The 18,519-nt window shown below is 35.3% G+C and overlaps 1 protein-coding gene across 3 annotated transcripts; it reads right to left on the bottom strand.

The window, feature by feature from the left end:
* Window positions 1-3,521: 3,521 nt before the first annotated feature.
* On the bottom strand, window positions 3,522-17,004 carry LOC132156236 (bile acid receptor-like). 3 transcript variants are annotated; one of them, XM_059565144.1, is made up of 10 exons: window positions 16,883-17,004; window positions 15,038-15,208; window positions 12,701-13,078; window positions 9,268-9,408; window positions 8,641-8,777; window positions 8,078-8,176; window positions 7,759-7,858; window positions 7,409-7,555; window positions 4,508-4,621; window positions 3,522-4,186 (listed from the first exon to the last, which is right to left on the bottom strand). In XM_059565144.1, the coding sequence occupies exons 2-10, from the start codon at window positions 15,132-15,134 to the stop codon at window positions 3,948-3,950; spliced, it is 1,452 nt and encodes a 483-aa protein (XP_059421127.1). In that variant the 5' UTR covers window positions 15,135-15,208; window positions 16,883-17,004; the 3' UTR covers window positions 3,522-3,947. The 3 variants fall into 3 exon arrangements, with proteins under 3 accessions (XP_059421127.1, XP_059421126.1, XP_059421128.1); XM_059565143.1 differs by having other exon boundaries at window positions 15,038-15,254; window positions 16,883-16,971; XM_059565145.1 differs by lacking the exons at window positions 15,038-15,208; window positions 16,883-17,004 and adding an exon at window positions 14,560-14,783.
* Window positions 17,005-18,519: the final 1,515 nt, after the last annotated feature.

Consider the following 18,519-nt stretch of genomic DNA (forward strand, 5'->3'; position numbering starts at 1 on the left):
CTTTCACGTTCTTCAGTGGAGATTTTAGTAAGCCTATTTGCATGGGTTCGACAGATTCTGTGCAACTAAAAATATAGTACAAGAACAAAAATAAGACAAAAAACCTGCTAGTCAACATAAATAAAAGCCCAAAATATAGAAATGTACATTATGTATTTACAAGAACAATCAAATAGTACAAGAACAAAAATAAGACAAAAAACTGAACAAAAAAAAATGATCTTTATTATTCTTTGAAGGTCTGTCATGACACGCCTCATCATCCTCCTCCTCCTCCTCCGCCGCCGCCTCCTCTTCCTCTTGCTTCCTGCACTATCCAATGACGTTTGATAGGGTGTCTGAGGTTTTTTTTCTTTTTCTTTTTTTCGGCGCACAAATTTTTTAGCGGATAGGCATTTTCGTCCTCACGGATCTGGCGTTTTGGAAGAGTGAAACCGATGTTTTGAAACTGGGTCCCAGAGTGGATATATTTGAAAACGCCACCTTTGCGTTTCGTCTGGATGGCGAATCCGTACACTTTCTGAAAATATGACATCAGCCCACGTCTCGCCCCTAGTCAAACACCACTACATCACGTAACAGCAACAAAAACATGAACAAACACTGAACGATTGTATTTTTTATTAACTAAAATTAACACGGATTAATAAATGTATTGTTCCATGTTCGTTTGTGTACCACGCGCAAGGTTTATCAGCAAATCCATGTCGTCTTCTCCGTTTTAAGTGTATCTCTGTGGCAGAATTACAGCGCCACATGCTGGTCTGGCATGTATACTACATCGGTTTCGTGTGGACGCGGATATTTCTTGAGAGAGGGAAAAAAAGATAGGGGGTCCGTCTCCGTGTGGACGGGGCCAAAGAAGTAACGGGTAGTTACGGTTATGGATAGAAATGTACCGGAGTAAAGAGTACAATATTTGTTTCTCAAATGTACTTGAGTAAAGTCATGAGTACTCCCCAAAAATGATACTCGAGTAAAGTACAGATCCCTCAAAATTGTACTTAAGTACTGTACTCAAGTAAATGTACTCCGTGACTGTCCGGCTCTGTATATCATGTTAATATATTGCCATAGTTAAATTCCATAACATGCCAATTACATGTGATACCAATTTCACGTGTTCGCACATACATAAGTTCTTGCATAATATTTTTCGTTAATTCTTAGTTTTTGCCTTGATAATAGAAAATATGAGCTAGGCATCATGTATGACAAAAATGAGATATGAGCTACAAAATGACCAGATCCTGCCATTAGCTATATAGAAGACATATATTGTATGTATAGGGCTTATATGTGGATATGAAGAAGCAATAAAGGAGACCTATATTTCCTGTATATGCACATATATGCACCTCAAATTTGCCTATATGTGGCATATATACGAATATATGCAGCATATATGCAGTATATATATTATCATATATGTGCATATATGCAGCATATATGTGCATATACACTGCATATAGGTTTCATATATGCGCATATATCCACATATAGGTTCTTTCCATGTGGGAGCCTTATAACTAGATGGGAGGGAGGACTACGCTATTATTCAACATGGTTTATATGTAAAGTGATGCTAATTTTAAATATAAGTGTCTCACCAGATACATTGCATGGTCAAACGTGTGCAATCCCTTCAAATTAATAGATTACCTTAAAACAATATCTGGGAGGAAAATAATGTATATGTATATAATGTATATAAAATAATGTATATAGAGTGGCATTCGTGAGAATTTTGTTCTCCTTCTTAAGGAAATAGTTTAGGCCCTTTTGCGTTGTAGCGTGACAGCTGCACCTGCACACAAGATAATGTGTAATTATAAGAAATAATAATAATAATAATAAAAAACTGACTTCCAGAAGTCCAGACCCCAAAATCTGCAAACAACATAAATGTAACTAAATATTTAAGACACAAAAGGAAAAAGGAAATTATTTTCTTTTTTCTTCATGATTCAGGGTTTCCATATGCTATAAGTAAAACATTCACCACCCAACAAGGATTTATTTATTTTTTTCCCCCAAGGAAAAGAAAAGAGCTTGCCTCTGATCAAATTATTAGATATTATTTTGTCAGAAACACTTCATAACAGTATATCTGGACATTTCTCCAAAACATAATAAACTAGAACTACTGTAGCAAACACTTTTTAAACTCTAAAAAGTGAAATGCAATTAAAATAGCCAACTCAGATATGAGATATGAGATATCATGTTTGACAATTTGAGACCTGTCTTAAATAGCTACTTCAAATAGATTAGCCACTTATATACAGTATGAGATCCATATGTGTCATAGGTCAATGTCTCATATGACTACAAATAAACAAAAAAAAAAGAAAAAACATTTACAATATACAGCAAATAAATCTGGATAATGTTACTTTTATCACTTGTTCAAATCAGTGAATAGTGATTTTGGTCTGTTCATCAGACAGTACTAATCTTTGTGTTTAAAAATATGATGGCATAATTTTCAGTTTTGGGCAATCTCCAAAACTATCCCTTTAATTCCAATGGTTTCCAGTGACAAGTCCTCATGCTATGCCATAAAATGACATTCTAGAGAATTGATTACAGTTTGGGAAAGACATTCTGTTCCAGATGCACAATACCCTGCATGGTGACCTAATCCCTTACAAACTCCTATGTTCCATTATCTAGAAATCCTTTCCAGAAGAATAAAATTTGTATGGAATACTAACCCCCAATTAATATGATTTGAAAGTACTGTTCTGGGTCAACAAGCACATACGGGTGCTTTCAGGTATCCACATACTTTTGGCCATTTAGTGGGTAATATTTTTTCATTCAATCATGAGTTTAGGATGGGGGGGGGGGAAGTACTAGTCGCTGAAAATTTACTCACTCTCGGGCCATCAAAGATGTAGATGCATCTGTTTCTTCTTCAGAGCATATTTAGAGAAATAGCTTTACATCAATTGCTCACCAATGGATTCTCTGCAGTGATTACTGTAGGTACCGTCAAAATGAGAGTACAAACAGCTGATAAAAACATCAGAATAATCTGCAAGTAATCCACATGATGCCAGTCCATCAAATAAAGCAAAAAGATGTGTGTTTGTAAGAAAAACAAATTCATCATTACTGCATTTTAGCAGGGATTTTTTGCAGGAAGCAACAGTTTAAAGTTCTATGTCCATATTATGGTTTTGTTTCTACAATCAGGCCATTTTTTCTACTTGACAAATACTGATTGATGGACTGGAGTCATGTGGATTCCTTAGGAATCATTGTGATGATTTTATCAGCAGTTTACAGAGGTGAGTAAGTGATGTAATGCTAAATTTCTTCAAATCTGTTCAGATGAGAAAACAAAATCATTTACTTCCTAGATAGCCTGAAGGTGAATACATTTGCAGCCAATTTTCATTATTGGGTGAACTATTCATTTAATGCCCATGGTCTTGGGCCTGTTGTTCGAGTGTCCTCATAATATTTAGCCTGTTATATTAAATATACTGTTTATACATAATTTCACAATGCAGTTTACTGATAAACACATATATTTGGGCACAAAACAAGAGTGACCACAGGTCAGGCAGTAGGCTACAGATTTTGAGAATCTTAAAATATTTTCAGACAAAACACAAACAGACATAAAGTGTAAAAGGCCACAAAATTTCCACATGAAGGAAAGCAGATTTAAAACAAAGTTGCCAAGTAGCAAAGGCCAGGTAAACATTTTCAAAGGCATTACAATATCAAAATGTGTACATCAGTCTTTTCTTGAAGAGCTGATAATGTCTTAAAATCTTACTTGAAGTTTGACAATATATTATGTTTACATTACATAATTTTAACAGTCCTCTTCTCTGAAAAGTGTGTGAACTCCTCTCTTTGGCAGCTTAATAAAAGTCTCTAGCATTTCTCCTTCACTTCCCCATTTTGTGTAAACTTTTTCTTCCACAAAGTCACTGAACATCCCAAATCTCACAGAGGAGGGGGGTGAACTTGTGGTCGCTCATGCGCCATGACTCCAGCACTTCAGCGTGGTGGTGGTTGAGGGTGCGAAGCTCAGTCAGACGACCGAGAAGCCGTGCAAAGTGCTGGGGTTCGTGGGGGTGCTGTAGTTTACAGACCTTCCTCAGCACCTCCAACATGGGCTCCTGCAGACGCTCTACTGCCTCCTGGTCCTTTACATATGGTCTGTCTGTTGTTTAGATACAACAGATTCAGTCACATGAAACAAAATTTATTTCGTTGTGGCCTTCTGAAGCATGAAACAATGACAAAAAATGTGCTTTTCAGTTGTGACCTCCATTAATCATTAACCATTTACCTTATTATTTGAACAGTTCAAACTGATTTCATAAAAACCAAAACTGGGTTTAAATGGGATAAAATGTTTCCATCACATGATGCTTTAGCCTTGGTGAGCGTTAGAGACTTCTTTCAAAAAATGTTTAAAAATAAAAATAAAATGATCCGCATTCTGAAATTTTAAAACAGTAGGTGACAGATGGCAGCTCACCTGGTGAGAGGATTGTGATAGCAGTGAGGAGAGCATGTTCCTCTTGCATCATCTGCAGCTCCCCAATGCTTTTATAGAAGTTAAACATGGGTGTGATAAACTCTTCAGATATCCCTGTGGAAGAAATAAAGATTTTCATATAGATATAGTCATTTATTACCACCTGTAACCACTTTCAAAACATATTTCTTTGAAAGCAAGAGACCAAGGTACACATTTACATTCCAGCTATGATTTAAAGTTAAATGCCATGCCTTCTTTACTAGACTAAAGCTCTCATTACATAATGCACTGTAATCATACTTCCATAAATTCCGTTTGAGCTTCAATAAATAAATCTTATATGCACCCGTCAAGTATTCAGTAGTAAAACTGTCTTTGTTGAATGTTTGAAATGAAGTGTGTTTTTTTTATAACTGGCCTGTATTATTCTGAGGCCTCAGGGTGGCAGTGTTTCCTATTTTTAAAACTGACTAGGAGTGTCCTATGAGTTCACTAAATCACACAATTTCCTCTTTGAATGAATCTTTCCATCCATTATATAAAATGTAGGCCTATTGCATTTTAAATAATGCTCTTTTTAACCTACTTTCATCCTGTTGCCTCAGGGAAAAAAAATCTAAACCTCCTTAAAACTAGATAAATTAAGCAAAATAGTGTAAGATTAATTTTTTCCATGAATTTGCCAGTGATTTGAGAAAATGTATTAAAAATACACTTTTAAAAAGTACTATTCATATCTTGCACAAGTAAATTCATCCTGTTTAGGGAACATATATATTCTCGCTGGACAAAAATGAGAAACGAGACAAAATATATCTTAAGAAGACGATTAGCTGTGTATTCACTGTCTGTTTTAGAAGAGACTTTCTGAAAGTCCCTCAGTGTGCAATGGTAGATCATCAGGGGTCGTGACCTTCTTGCTTTCTATTTTCTGTTAGGTCAGAGCAGATCTGATTCTGGGCTCGGATCCCCACAGCTGTTGCGTTTCCACATTCAGTGGAAATCCCAGTAACAGCAGTTCATTAGAAGCCTGTCTTTGAAGGGCTTTCCTGTTTTGTGCAAGGCCTTTGTCTTTATCATTATCATTGATATAATTATCATACTTTACTGGCTATGTGAGCTGAGAGCTCTTTTCTGATGTAAAGCATTCAGTGTGAAGAGCCATAAGGGTTTGGTTTACAGACCGACCAATCAGGGAATCCCTCAGTGGGAGATGACACACTGAAGACATCAGTCAGGACATTAAAAAACTTCTTAGATCAGCTTACCATAATGTTTATATCAAAGAAAAACAGTGCCACAGTGTAACAAACTCTTCAAAAACTCAGTATATAGGTACAAACAGTCACCACCACTGATAGAGAAAATGATTGCAGCATGTGGACTCCTTTCACAGTTTCATTAATTTCCCTTCAGATGAAAGGATAACCTTTGTCATAACTTTCCAAAAAAAGAAGGGAGCAAAAAAAAAAATAACTGAAAAACAGACGCATCACGAAGGCTTCATGCCAGAGAAATGTCAGAGGCGCTGAGAGCCAGAGAGTGGGACAATAGGCCTCTTGATGTTTAGATAGAGAACAATAGCCTCTTTAGACAGTGTGTCTATTTCTCCCACACTGGCCTTTTGCGTGAATATTCCTGAGCCCATACTGCAGGGAAGAAGAGTGATGGACTCAAACAGTCTGCATTCATCTGCCTGTTTAGAAATATTACTAACTCCGTCACGGCTTTTCAAATATTGAGAGGCTGAAAGCTATTTTGAAATAAAGGTGATTCAGTGTGCACCGTAGGAGGGCTGTATTAAGATGCTTTTAAGAGACCGAATTGATCATGCATCCTTCTTTAACCACATCTCTTCTACAAAATGGAATTAGATGTCATAAAGCAGAAGTTATAATGAAGGAGTGGATGCGGAGTTGCCATATCCTTCATACTGATATTAATTATATTATTACATGATTTCTTGTTTGACAATTAATCAAGTTATGGCAAGAGTGAAATGTATAACCTTATGTGCGCTTATGAGATATTAAAGAATCCTGTTCTACCCTGTATTTCTTTTCCTCAAGATTAATGTCCACATATTATGTGTGTGTATCCAACTGTAATGATAAGACACTCGCCAGTGCTAGAAAGCCTTGAATTTTAGATAAGTTCTCTGTATATGTGTGTTAGTATCTGTCTGTACAGGGAGAAGCTCAGACAGTCCCAGGACAAACAATCAACTGCCAGTGTCCAGCGTATCAGATATACGTCTTTGGAGAGTTTATCTAGGTTTTGGAACTTATGTATTGTTGACTTATGTATTGATGCAATTAGTATCCTCTGTCAGGGTATAACTGTGGTTGATTTTGAGTTGTACGGGGGTGGCCTACGAACTCCGTCGAGAGTATTGAAGCTGACTTCTGCTGATGAAATTGCAAACTATTTTCTTCAAGTAAAATTATTATTATTAATTGAACTCATCTCGTACTCCTGGTCTTCATTGCGACATATCTGGTCCTTGGGTTTTAACTGTAAATTCCCCTACATAATATTGTCCAGCTATATGAGGGCTTTCCTCTTTGTGCTGTTCCTGGCAGTCATCCAGAGCTTAGACTTCTGTGAAACCGAAACTAGTTGGACTTTAGTGTCCTTTTACTCATGTAATGTACACCACGGGATTTTCAAGATGGCAAATTTCCTGTCGTTATTTAGGGCGGACACATACATTATTAATGTAACGTGCCTAGTGAACTTTATGGACTTTGTTCTGGGCTCTGAGGATCTCAACAAGTATGTGGCATACTAGATTGAAACCCAATCCCAGAGCCATCATTCCTTTGAATGTGCCATAAAAGTAGATAAAGGTCATGAGTCGTGCTGTAAATTATGCTGCAATCCAAATAATGAACTCACCACTCTGTCTGATCCTGTCTTCTAGTACCTCTGTGTGTCCGTTGGGCAGCTTCTTGGAAAAGACCTGGGCTGAACGCAGAAACATTGCCTCTACGGCAGAACCTTTTAATAAAGCGATCTGATCTTCATGATCCAGAGATTGAAAACCTGCTCAGAATACAAGAACCCCGGTAAGCATGTTTGGACTGGAGGACTGGAGTTAGTGCATTCTCCTCTTCACATCACTGTCATATAAAAAGTGTCATATGACCATTTCTTGAACTTATGTGAGTTTATTTCATTTTATTTTTAAACAAGTGGTATTGAAACTGCAATAGAAATAGCTCACCTAGAATTTAAAAAAACATTACCTGGTATATTTTTTGTGAACTCAACCAGCACCTGAACATGACTAGTAGCCATTTCAGTCAGTAGAAGGAAGTTTTCTTCTGCGTTAAATTGTTCTTGTAGCTTTGGACAGGATAGAAGGAGGAGAAATCATGCAAATAAGCCACTGCTTTGTGACATTGGGGTGGTGATAACCTCAGTTATGTAATGATTTAACAGCTATAAGAACAGGCAAAGTTGTAAACTGATTTTAACAGTAGCATTTGGAAGTTTTGTGTATTAAAGAATCATAAAAAGAAAAATAAGTTAAAAAGTTTTTTTTTTTTTTTTGAGAAAACATACCAGTTTTCTCGCCATATCCTGAGGGATGCGATGTTTGTTGTGAGCGTCAACTACATAACTTATTAAAGCCTGCTGGTCTTGGCTCAGTTCTATATTATCCTGAAATGAGAAAATGTGCCAAAAATCATACATTTATATAACTGTTTGGATTAGGAGGCATTTGGATCATGGACCATCCAGCTATGTGGAATAAGAAATAAAGATTAGTGGTGTAATTCTTTCATAACTAGACAACTTTTGATCCTGCATAGCAATTTTACAACCTTCTTCATAAAATAATCTTTTAAAAGTAACCGTATATGTGAGCAAAAGTGAGAAGAATGATGGTGAAGAGAATCATTGAGGTTGCCCTTTAAACTTTTATAGCACTTCAATAAAAAGTTAGTTTGCAATTATGCCTGAAACGTTATACTGTAATAAGCGCACAGCACCATGAAAACTGTAAAACTGAACATTAAAAAACAAAAAAACTAAGAAATTACAGTATTTTTGTTTGTTTTGAAAGTGGAGATTTTCTAGAAAATTATAATAATCAGCCAATCAGACAGCACCTGTGTTCTTACCTTGGAGTGTTTAGTGGTAGATACAGCTTGTTTAGCATCTCGACTGTCACCAACATCATCCCCTGTACTTTCGTCAGATGAGGCCTTGGTATTTTTCCTCAGCCTTTTGGATTTGCACTGAATTTCGGTTAACAAGCCTGAGGATGCAAATACATATTGGACAGATTGACTATTTAAATGCAAACTATTTTTCTATAAGGTTTACTGTATGTACAATATATTTTGGACTCTGTTTTGTGCTACAAGAATTAGTCTTGGAAACAATAAAATTGTTATATTTGATCTCTTTCAGCAATATAGAAGTAAAACTCAATACATTATTCATGAGCAACAGAAGCTTAGAAAATACAGGTTCTTCCTTTCTTCCACAGTCTAATCTCAAGTAAATCAATATTATTTAAACACAAACCATCTCATATAATTTATTGCCCCCCCCAAAAACAGCTAGTTACATTCTCGTTGAAAAATAAATTAAGTTTTTTTTTTTTTACTCTTCTAGTTAATAACTTTTATTGAAAACTGCTGTTCTAGAGTTTAAAGTGTCTCATCTGATTTCACAATATGCGTGACTCTCGGGTTATATTAGTTGAACAGGAATACGTTTTACAATGTTTGCAGTGTTCTTACACTCTGCCAGCATGCCCATCTCTTTGCATTTCCTGAGTCGACACTCTTGGCATTTCCTGCGCATGTACATGTCCATCTCACAGTTTCCTCCACTCTTGCATTTATATACAGCATTCTTTGTGATACTTCTTCTGAAGAAACCTGGAAGGAATAGCACAGCATCAACTACCGAATACCTGAAAATGTTCAATATGCCACTTTATCATTTTAATGTCATGTAGTGACCCAACACAGAAAAACTGATAAAGCTAAAAGTGACAAAACATAGAAATTTATTAATATTACCATGAACTGCAAAGCCCAAACAGTATGCACTTCTAACATAGGTTACATAGAAAAAAAATTAAAATGTCTCTTGAATTTAGTTGCATTTTATGTAGCCTAGGTCACCCCCCCCCCCAACCTTTTTACATTATTCATCGTTTTATGTGGATCGAAATTGCTTTTTTTATTGACATTTAGCTTTGTTTTTTTGCACTGTCATTTAGCATTACACCCTTATCAGAACAGACCTGAAATCCATATTTGTGAGTGACACAGAGAGTGGCAGATTAGATGGCAAGAATAAACATATAAAAGCATTCAGGAGCAGATTTCATTGCTTAATTATTTTCTCTATAACCATTCAAATTCAAATTGCTTTATTTGCATGACTTACTTTTGTAGGTATTGCCAAAGCATTACAGGGGTTATAATCAAACTATTCTCTAATTCTGAAAACCATAATAAAGAAAACTAGAAGCAACAGTGGCCACCATACAAGTCTAAACTATTAGGAGAAACAAGAAGCCCACTTTGTAAACACAGATCAAGGAATAGGTTCATTGCAGCCCATGTAACATATGGTGTAATGTTTAAGACATTAAGTTCTGTACTGTAATACTGATACCCTTGGATGCTTGATTTTCAGTTCTAGGCAGCAGACAAACATGTGCAGTTGTTTTTGGAACAGGTAATTATTCCAGCATGAGCACAATGACACACATTAACTTTGCATGGCGGCATGTGGCTCTGGTTGCCTACATCATTATTCAGCAGAAAGCTGAGAGGGAACCCAATCCAAACTGAACGTGAAGGAGCACCAAACCCAGCCAAGTCTGTGGGACTTGGGACACATAGTCCAGCATCTGCCCTTTGGACATTGTCCATGCACAGGTGGAATTACACTTACAGTCATTCAGCCAATGATTTTCCAATAAGCTAAATTTGACGCATGGGATTCCATGTCAATTATTACGTCCTTCATAAGCTATGTAGCCATGGATACAATGTAAGACCAGGCACACTATGATATCTATGAAGGTTAAAGGGTGAACAAAGAGTTCACAGAACAAAGGTGCAGCTGTAAATTGTTAAATATAGCAAATATAGCAAATATAGAATAAATATAGCATAAAAATATAGCACAAATATAGCAAAGCTATATATGGCCTTTAAAGTTAAATGTGCAATTTCTAGGCCTCTAGCAACCAAAAGCCCCGATCTTTTGACGTTGGTTGTTGCTATGTCAGACTTGAAAATGAAATGAATGTAAAACAATTTTTGCTAAAGATTTTTGATGACTTTTAATGTCTTATCAGACCCGTTATATATGCAATCCAATAATTTGCTAAAAATGTACAACACCAAAACAAAAGTTTAACACATTTCAACATTTAATTGGTTATTTTTATACTATTTTAACTATATATATTGTCATATAAACTTTTCAGGAAGTATACTGATCTCACATATATAGTTGTAAACTCTATCTGTTTGATTCACTAAAAAGACTCATTTGTGAAATTTGTTTGGGAATCAGACTATCCTTACAAAAATAAGCTTTTTTTCAAGTGTGCTATTAATATACTTCTATTCAAATGTGCTTTATTATACTTCTCAGAAATATACTTAAAATTACATTTAAGTATTCTAGACTTAGGCCATACATGAGTATTTTTATAAACTGAGCTTTTCCTTTTTCCGTTTAAAAAAAAAAAAATCTCTGTCCGCATGAAAACGCAAATACATGCTATGATGCACTGTCAAGAGCATGCCAAGCCAGCAGATGGCGATATAATCTCAAACATAAAGCCATGTTGGCCAATCAGAAGCCTGGAAAAGTTTCCAGTAGGCTGGCTCCGACGTCACAAGCCAAAAACACAAGTTTTGCCAATAACACTGCAACCGGAGTTCTTGCAAGTCTTCACCCTGGCAGGCGTTTTCAAAAATGTTCGGTTTCAGTGACCTTGTGCTGCATTTGCATGTGGACGAATGGCCAAACCACATAGAAAAAGCTGCATTTTTTTAAATAACCACGTTCGTGTGGAAAGGGACTTATTTATATTTATTTATACTTAGTCTATATATTTGAGCTATACTTGTGCTCTGGGAATCCATGTTTTCATTGTTATACTGTAGGGGCCGCTATTACACATCTACTGTACAGAATTTCCAAAGAAGAAACCGAAACAACAGATGCTTCCACATGTAATCTAACATGATCATCAGACATAAAACAGCATCAAAACTGTGTAATGTTATGAAATGAAATGTCGACCCACGCAGAGCTTTTTATTCTTTCTTTTGATGTTTTATATGTTCAGATATTTATATAACAAAATTGATAATAATTAATACCTAAATAGAGACATAGTAATACTTAAAGTATGATGTAAAGTTCACTTAAAGAAAATGTATGAGTATACTAGAAAGTGGGCCAATTTAGTCCCAAGGATTATTGAAATAGTACACTTACAAGTATACTTCTAGTATGCTGATATTTGAATACTTACAACATAAAGTATACTTTAAAATATACTTGAACTTTACTTAAGTATACTTAATGAAATAAACTTGAAGTAAACTTCTTTTTGTTAAGGATGCACGGATTGCGCTGTATTTTTTGATTCACTAAAAAGAGCTGACTCATTAGAGTCAACTATTCGTGAATCAGGCTACACTGGTCGCACTGTATGGATTTGATTCACTACAAGGAAGTGCTCTTAAAATATATTTGTTTGGGAATCAGACTGCACTGTTCAATCTGTACGAATTTTTTTAATTCACTAAAAGCATTCAACACATTAGATTAATTCATTTGTGAATTGGACTACATTTGTCATGCTGTATGTTTTGATTCAGTAAAAAATCCACAAAGATTCATTTCTTATGTAAGTGAACTATTGGTCATGCTGTAAGGTTTTGATTCCCTAAAAGAATCAGCTTATAAGATTAATTTGTTGAATTCGCTGTCTGCTTTACACTCTTATGTAGGAAGTAGTGCAGGAATCTCTGAAAAGAGTATTTAAGTTAACAGTATCAAACATCAGATCAATCCCACTAATTTTTTTATTTTTTTTTACAGAACAGATTCTGTTCCTAACCCTACGAAAACCGTGTTCAGAAATACATGTTTTTATGACTGAAAAATACAATAAATTATGGGATTCACCTTTACATCCTTCACATGTGAGCGCATTGTAGTGATACCCTGATGCCTTATCTCCACAGACCACACAGAGTTCCTCGCCGTTGCTCCTTCCAGGGTGGGCTGCGTGTCTGGACCTTTTACACACAGTTGGGACAACAGGGCAAGACTCGTCCAGCTCATTATCAAAGCCACCCTCCAACGGTCCTTTCCTCATCTCAAACACGGCGGAGGGAGAGTACCACTCCTCCCCGCTGTACTGTGGGTAGCAATGCTGACTGGAGTAGTATGATGGTGATGACATGGAGGGCTCCACTGAGGTGTACTGCATGCTGGGATAGCTGGTGAAGGGCATGACTTCCTGGTCCTGTGGCAAAGGACTGTTCTGCTCTGCCAGAATATCTGATGAGAAGATGGCAGGAGTGAGCAGAGCATGTCAGTTTACATGTGTCATGGAGATGCAAAGCTCAAGTTCACCTTACTGTTAGCCCAGCACGTTGTGCTAATAGGTCTTATGCCAACACAACAATTAGAGATACTACAACACGCTAAGGTACTGTTACCTTGCAGACATCATCAGGGCCATTAAGATCTCCACTACCTCATTAGTGAGTATTAAAATCCATCTAGGAACATAATCAGCCCCTGTGCAACTAGTAGCAGTGGACTGTATGAAATGTACATAATACAGAAGTCGAACACACCCAGAAATAAAAAAAAGAAATCATTAACCAAGGACGCTCTGGATTTACACAATACTACTGTCTAAGGGAGTTTTATACAGTTTAGATTTGACTGTAATTTGACTGAAGAGTGGGAGGTAGGTTTAAAGGCATTCACTTACTGTTTTTGTCTCTATTATTTAAAAGGCCAGAAACATACTTTTACACAAGTACACAAATGCATACTTAAGTGCTTAGTCATTGTGTTGATCTGTACTCCAGGGGGCAGTAGAGTTGACTTCAACTATTCATGGCGTTAAAGTAAAAAAATGCAAATTTATCTATTTTTATCTATTTTTTCTAAATGCATATTATAGATTATAGATCTTTCTGTAAATGACTCATCAATGCATGTTTCTTTTTTTATTTTGAGCTCGTTATTTTTTATCGAAATGTCATAACTCGGTCTTCCAGTGAAACAACCAACTTCTCTTTAATGAAGTAAGATTAAGAGCTTGTTTTCACATAAGCCCTGCCCCTTGCTTACAATATAGACCTTTTTTTATTTTCTATTTAGAATTTTTTTTAAAGTAATTTCTCTCAGATGTACAGAATATGGAAGAAAAGATCTGTTGCTACTTCTGTTACATTGCGATCTGTCACTGTTTGTTCCTATAAACTTGTTGACTTGCAACTTGCTTAGCAAGATTGTTTGTCCACATTGACATTAGTTGACATAAAAGAGAAAACTGACCATAAAAGAAAACCCTTTGCGCTAATATCCACTACAGCATCTCTTGTGGCAATGCTGAGAACTTAACTTGCACTTTCTGTTACGTATTGGATTATAAACTACGCTCTGACATATTTTAGAACGCAGTGGCATTGGAATTAAACTTATAATACCTAAAAGTGACTAAAAATGTTATATATTTTGATATTATGCTATTTGCATGTTTCAAGCCTAACTCCTTTAGGTCATGCACACTTTTCCCCCTTGTGTTCATGATTAACAATTATGAAAAAAAACTAATGTAGTCCATTTGCTAACAGTGACAACTTTTTCAGAACTGTGAATGACTCATTGAAATCTCATTGGCAATTCAATAACTTTAAAGTAAAAAATATGTTTAAAACGTTTCTACTGTATCTACACTAAATTTAATCAATAACACATACTATAATATACAGACTGTTTCAGTATCATGAGATGGTACTGACCTGAAGCCTTCTCCTGAACCATGGCCATTTCAGTGCGACCCAGTAAGGGTACAGATGATCATTAGCTGTATTGATTCCTAAACATCCAGCTGTATCTTCAATGCCTCAGCCTGTGTCTATGTATCTCTTTTCACAAAGTATGTTGTTCCTGAACACCTTCATACTTCATACATAAATGCTAGTGTGAACAAAGGTTGCTATAGTTGCTCATTAACTTGACAGTCACAACTCCCTGTCTCATTACAGGATGGATCAATCTAGTTTTATAAATGTCATCTAGGACAAAACATGCTGACACGTGGTTGTAAAATTAAAGGTGACAGTTTCACTTTTTTGCTTCTGCTAATGAGATAAAAAAAAAATTTATAAGAGTTTGTTTCATAGATTCTGACTCATAGTCTTATATCATCACCCACCATGACAAAATAGCATTAGCATAACATAAGAAAGAAATGAATGTGATTTCAAATATACTCACCAAAAAACTGTGAGCTCTCTGATAGGGGGAACACATCACTGGGTGGGATCTGTAAAGGTCCCACCACATTGACGTCATGGCCCACCCACTCATTCATTCAGAAGCCTGTGTGTTGAGTCTTAGTGCCCAAAGATCCCTCAGTCCAGAATGGAAGCGGATGATAGGGATAATCTTGTGTCTTCAAGACAATAACAAATGGAGGAAGTGCTGTCTTTTACTTACAAATACAAGGCAGTTTTTATTGAAAAATAAGGTATTGACGCAATACAGTAAAAAACGTTCCTTAAATTGTTACACTTTGATTTAAGTACTGCTTCTCAGAAAAAGAAAAAAAATGTTAACAAGTGAACTTTTATACTACAGCAATATCATTCCGATTCAATTTAGATTTCCTTGAGATTAGGAGGACAAGGTCCTGAAGTCATATCATAAATCTAGAACATAGTATTCTAACAAATTATTGTTGTTTTTTTTGTTTTTACTCTGAAATGCTATAGATGATAGCAGTCACCTTTGCTCCAGTTTGAACTCTAGTCGTTTTGTCCCATACACTGGAAAGTCTGGCATGATTAACAATTATGAAATTGAGATGTATTGTTTCTGTACATGCCAGGTTAGACCAAGCAAGCTCTTTAGTTTTAAGTTTCTGAAACCTAACAGATGGAGGGAGCTTGTCTATATCATTTTGTGCTAAAATGAAGTCTAATGTCAAATTACTTCAACTACACCAGAACTTTAAATAAGGTTTTAATTACTTCAACTTTTAGCACAGTGGAACTGGGTTTTAATTGCTTTACTTCACAGCACTAATACTTTAAGAAACCATATAGCAGTTTCACTTTTTTTGCTTTGGCTAAAAGCAGAAATTTGCTTCAGTCTGTTTTATAGTTTCTGACTCATCGTTTTATTTAATCGCCCACATATATGATTCATTTTCATTTAAAACACCACAAAAACACAGATTTGTTGTTAAAAGTTCATATATTAGTCCTCAGCATCCATGTGTCTCTTTTTCTGTTCCTGAACACCTTCATACTTCTGTTAAGATATTTACTGACAAAACTGATATCAAGATTATAATTAAACTTTATCTGGAGTGCTACTGGTGCACAATACACATTTCTTATTATTAAGCCTAAAATGTGTTTTAATGTCACTACTGAAGTGATGAAGATTTTATGATGAAGATTTTGTGATCTTTGAATAAAATTAGTCTTTAAATGCAAGATATTTCAAGTGTAGCTGAAGTATACTTGCAATAGTTCCACTTTAGCACAATCAAACATACTTCAGAATATCTTTAGCTGGACATCAGTACTATTTCCCCACAATTAAAGTGCATTAAGTACAATATCAGTCATTCCAGTTTACCAGACCTTTTCTAGTATACTAAAATTACAATTGCATTACATTATTTGAAACAGTATAAAGAAATTCTAGCAACAGCAGCAATGCTCTCTTTCTATCAACAGCACAGTTTTACGACATTCCCACCTTACTCATAAATAATACAGGAGGAAACCACGGTTCTTTTAAGAAAAGTCACAGCGTTGTGATTTAGGATATGTGAACAAGGCCCAGTGTCATGAATTACAATGAAGCCAGGTCTCAGTTGTTAGCAATATTGATTGATACATCAGTCACAACAACAAGATTCCCTTATAAGACTTTTTCTATAATTAGTACAGCCCAAAATTTCCCATGAGCCTAAATACTAGTACACACGGAGGGTCTCCAGAAAATAGTGCCATTTCAAATCAATAAGTCACCACACCTGCCCTGATCACCAACAGTAATAAAAAAATGATTTATTTTAGTAACGTATCAGAAATATAATTGTCTTACCTATTACTCTAACAGACGCTGCACACTCTCGGACTGGGTCTTGATATTTGAAGCCATCAGTATTAGGAAACTGACATCAAGCAGAGTCCGTGCAGCAACTAGACAGTTCTCTGAGTGGATGGGGTCATTGGGAAACGGGACAGTGGTTATTAATTAAACTATCTATCTGTTTCTCTTCATGAGAACTAGCCATCCCTCCCTCTCACATCAGCTCCAAACTTTAGCTTACAGGCCTACAAATGCAGCATTACCTCCTTAGTAAGAGATATCAGTACAGAACACCCTTCTTCCCAATGCATTCCCCAAAGATGCACACACACATACCCTAACACTCATGTAAACATAATTATTACTCAATGATGCTAGTCAGAAATACACCAGCTCTGCTTTAGCTCATCACTGAAAACTTTGATATCTGATACTTGTCTTTGAATTATGAGCTTGATCTTTGTTAGTTTAGTTCAAGAATTAGGCATTGCCTTTTGGTTATATTACATATTGTGGGATATTAGTGTGTTTAATGTGGAGCTGAAAAGAAATGCAACCTTCTTCCGGGTCTGATGAATTGCCCAATAATCAGTTACTGCTACCTGGCTCATGTTGTTATAAACGGGTATGATGACACATTTTGCAACACATGGCAGGCTGACATTAGTGGCAGTTCCTAGAATTAAGCTTTAAATGATCTGTTGCATAGAGTGAAGACACTCCCAAAATAAACATTTAAGACATATGATTGTCTCATTTGTGTTCCTAACTTTGAGATTGTAAGAGTATTTATGTTATTTTAGATAAAAGGTTTTAAATCTTTATTCGGTAAAGGATTTTTAGTAATACTTCATAATTGTTATAGTAAAATATAAATCAAATTTAATAACAAAACTGTTGCATAATCCTTATAATACTTGTTCATTCTAATGAATTTTTTTTTTGGGGGGGGGGGGGGGGTAGAACTGGCAATTGTAAAAATTGCTATGTTGGATCCTCTAAATAAAAAAATTAAATAAAAAATTGACAAAACATATTTTTAATCACTGAAAAAAAAACTTAAATAAAATTTAATTTTAATATCTAGATGAATAAACCTAAAGAAGATTATTTAATTCTAGAAATGTTGCCTTGGTTACTAAATACTTTCATTTATTTTTTTTTTATTTTTTATTACTATTTGGAAATAATAAATAAGTGAACTAATACATAAGCTAAAACTGAAGTAACTATCTAAATAGTAGTAGTAAAAAAATATTAACAAATAAACTAAATTTAAACTGAAATATATAAAAATAAAAGCTAATTAATATAATTTCAATACATTAAAAAAACTGATGTGTAAAAACACGTCACGTCACATCACATCACAATAACTGATACTAATAATAACAACTCTTTACCTATCGAGGAAAAACACACACCTTAATTAATATTGTATATTTTTATAACTGAATACAAATGAGTAGTAACAGACTTTAAAAATGTACTGAAATTGAACATTGCATGTTTAATTTGTTTGTTTACGGAACCCCTGCCATTTCTTCCTCTAAAACAGTAGCCTAGTTTGATTTTGTTGAAAAAAAATAATACAACACTATAAAAATGTTTTTGCAAAGTTAAAGATTATTGGAGTACAGTTTACAAGT

This window comes from Carassius carassius, chromosome 13 (assembly GCF_963082965.1).
Source record: "Carassius carassius chromosome 13, fCarCar2.1, whole genome shotgun sequence".
NCBI classification, from domain to species: Eukaryota; Metazoa; Chordata; class Actinopteri; order Cypriniformes; family Cyprinidae; genus Carassius; species Carassius carassius.

Excerpts from the sequence above, each read along its gene's own strand:
- LOC132156236 (XM_059565144.1), bottom strand. The coding sequence starts at position 15,134 with ATGAATGAGTGGGTGGGCCATGACGTCAATGTGGTGGGACCTTTACAG. Across the intron at positions 8,177-8,640 it reads CTACCACTAAACACTCCAAG|GATAATATAGAACTGAGCCA; the intron begins GTAAGAACACAG and ends TTCTCATTTCAG. Across the intron at positions 7,859-8,077 it reads AGGATATGGCGAGAAAACTG|CTACAAGAACAATTTAACGC; the intron begins GTATGTTTTCTC and ends TCCTGTCCAAAG.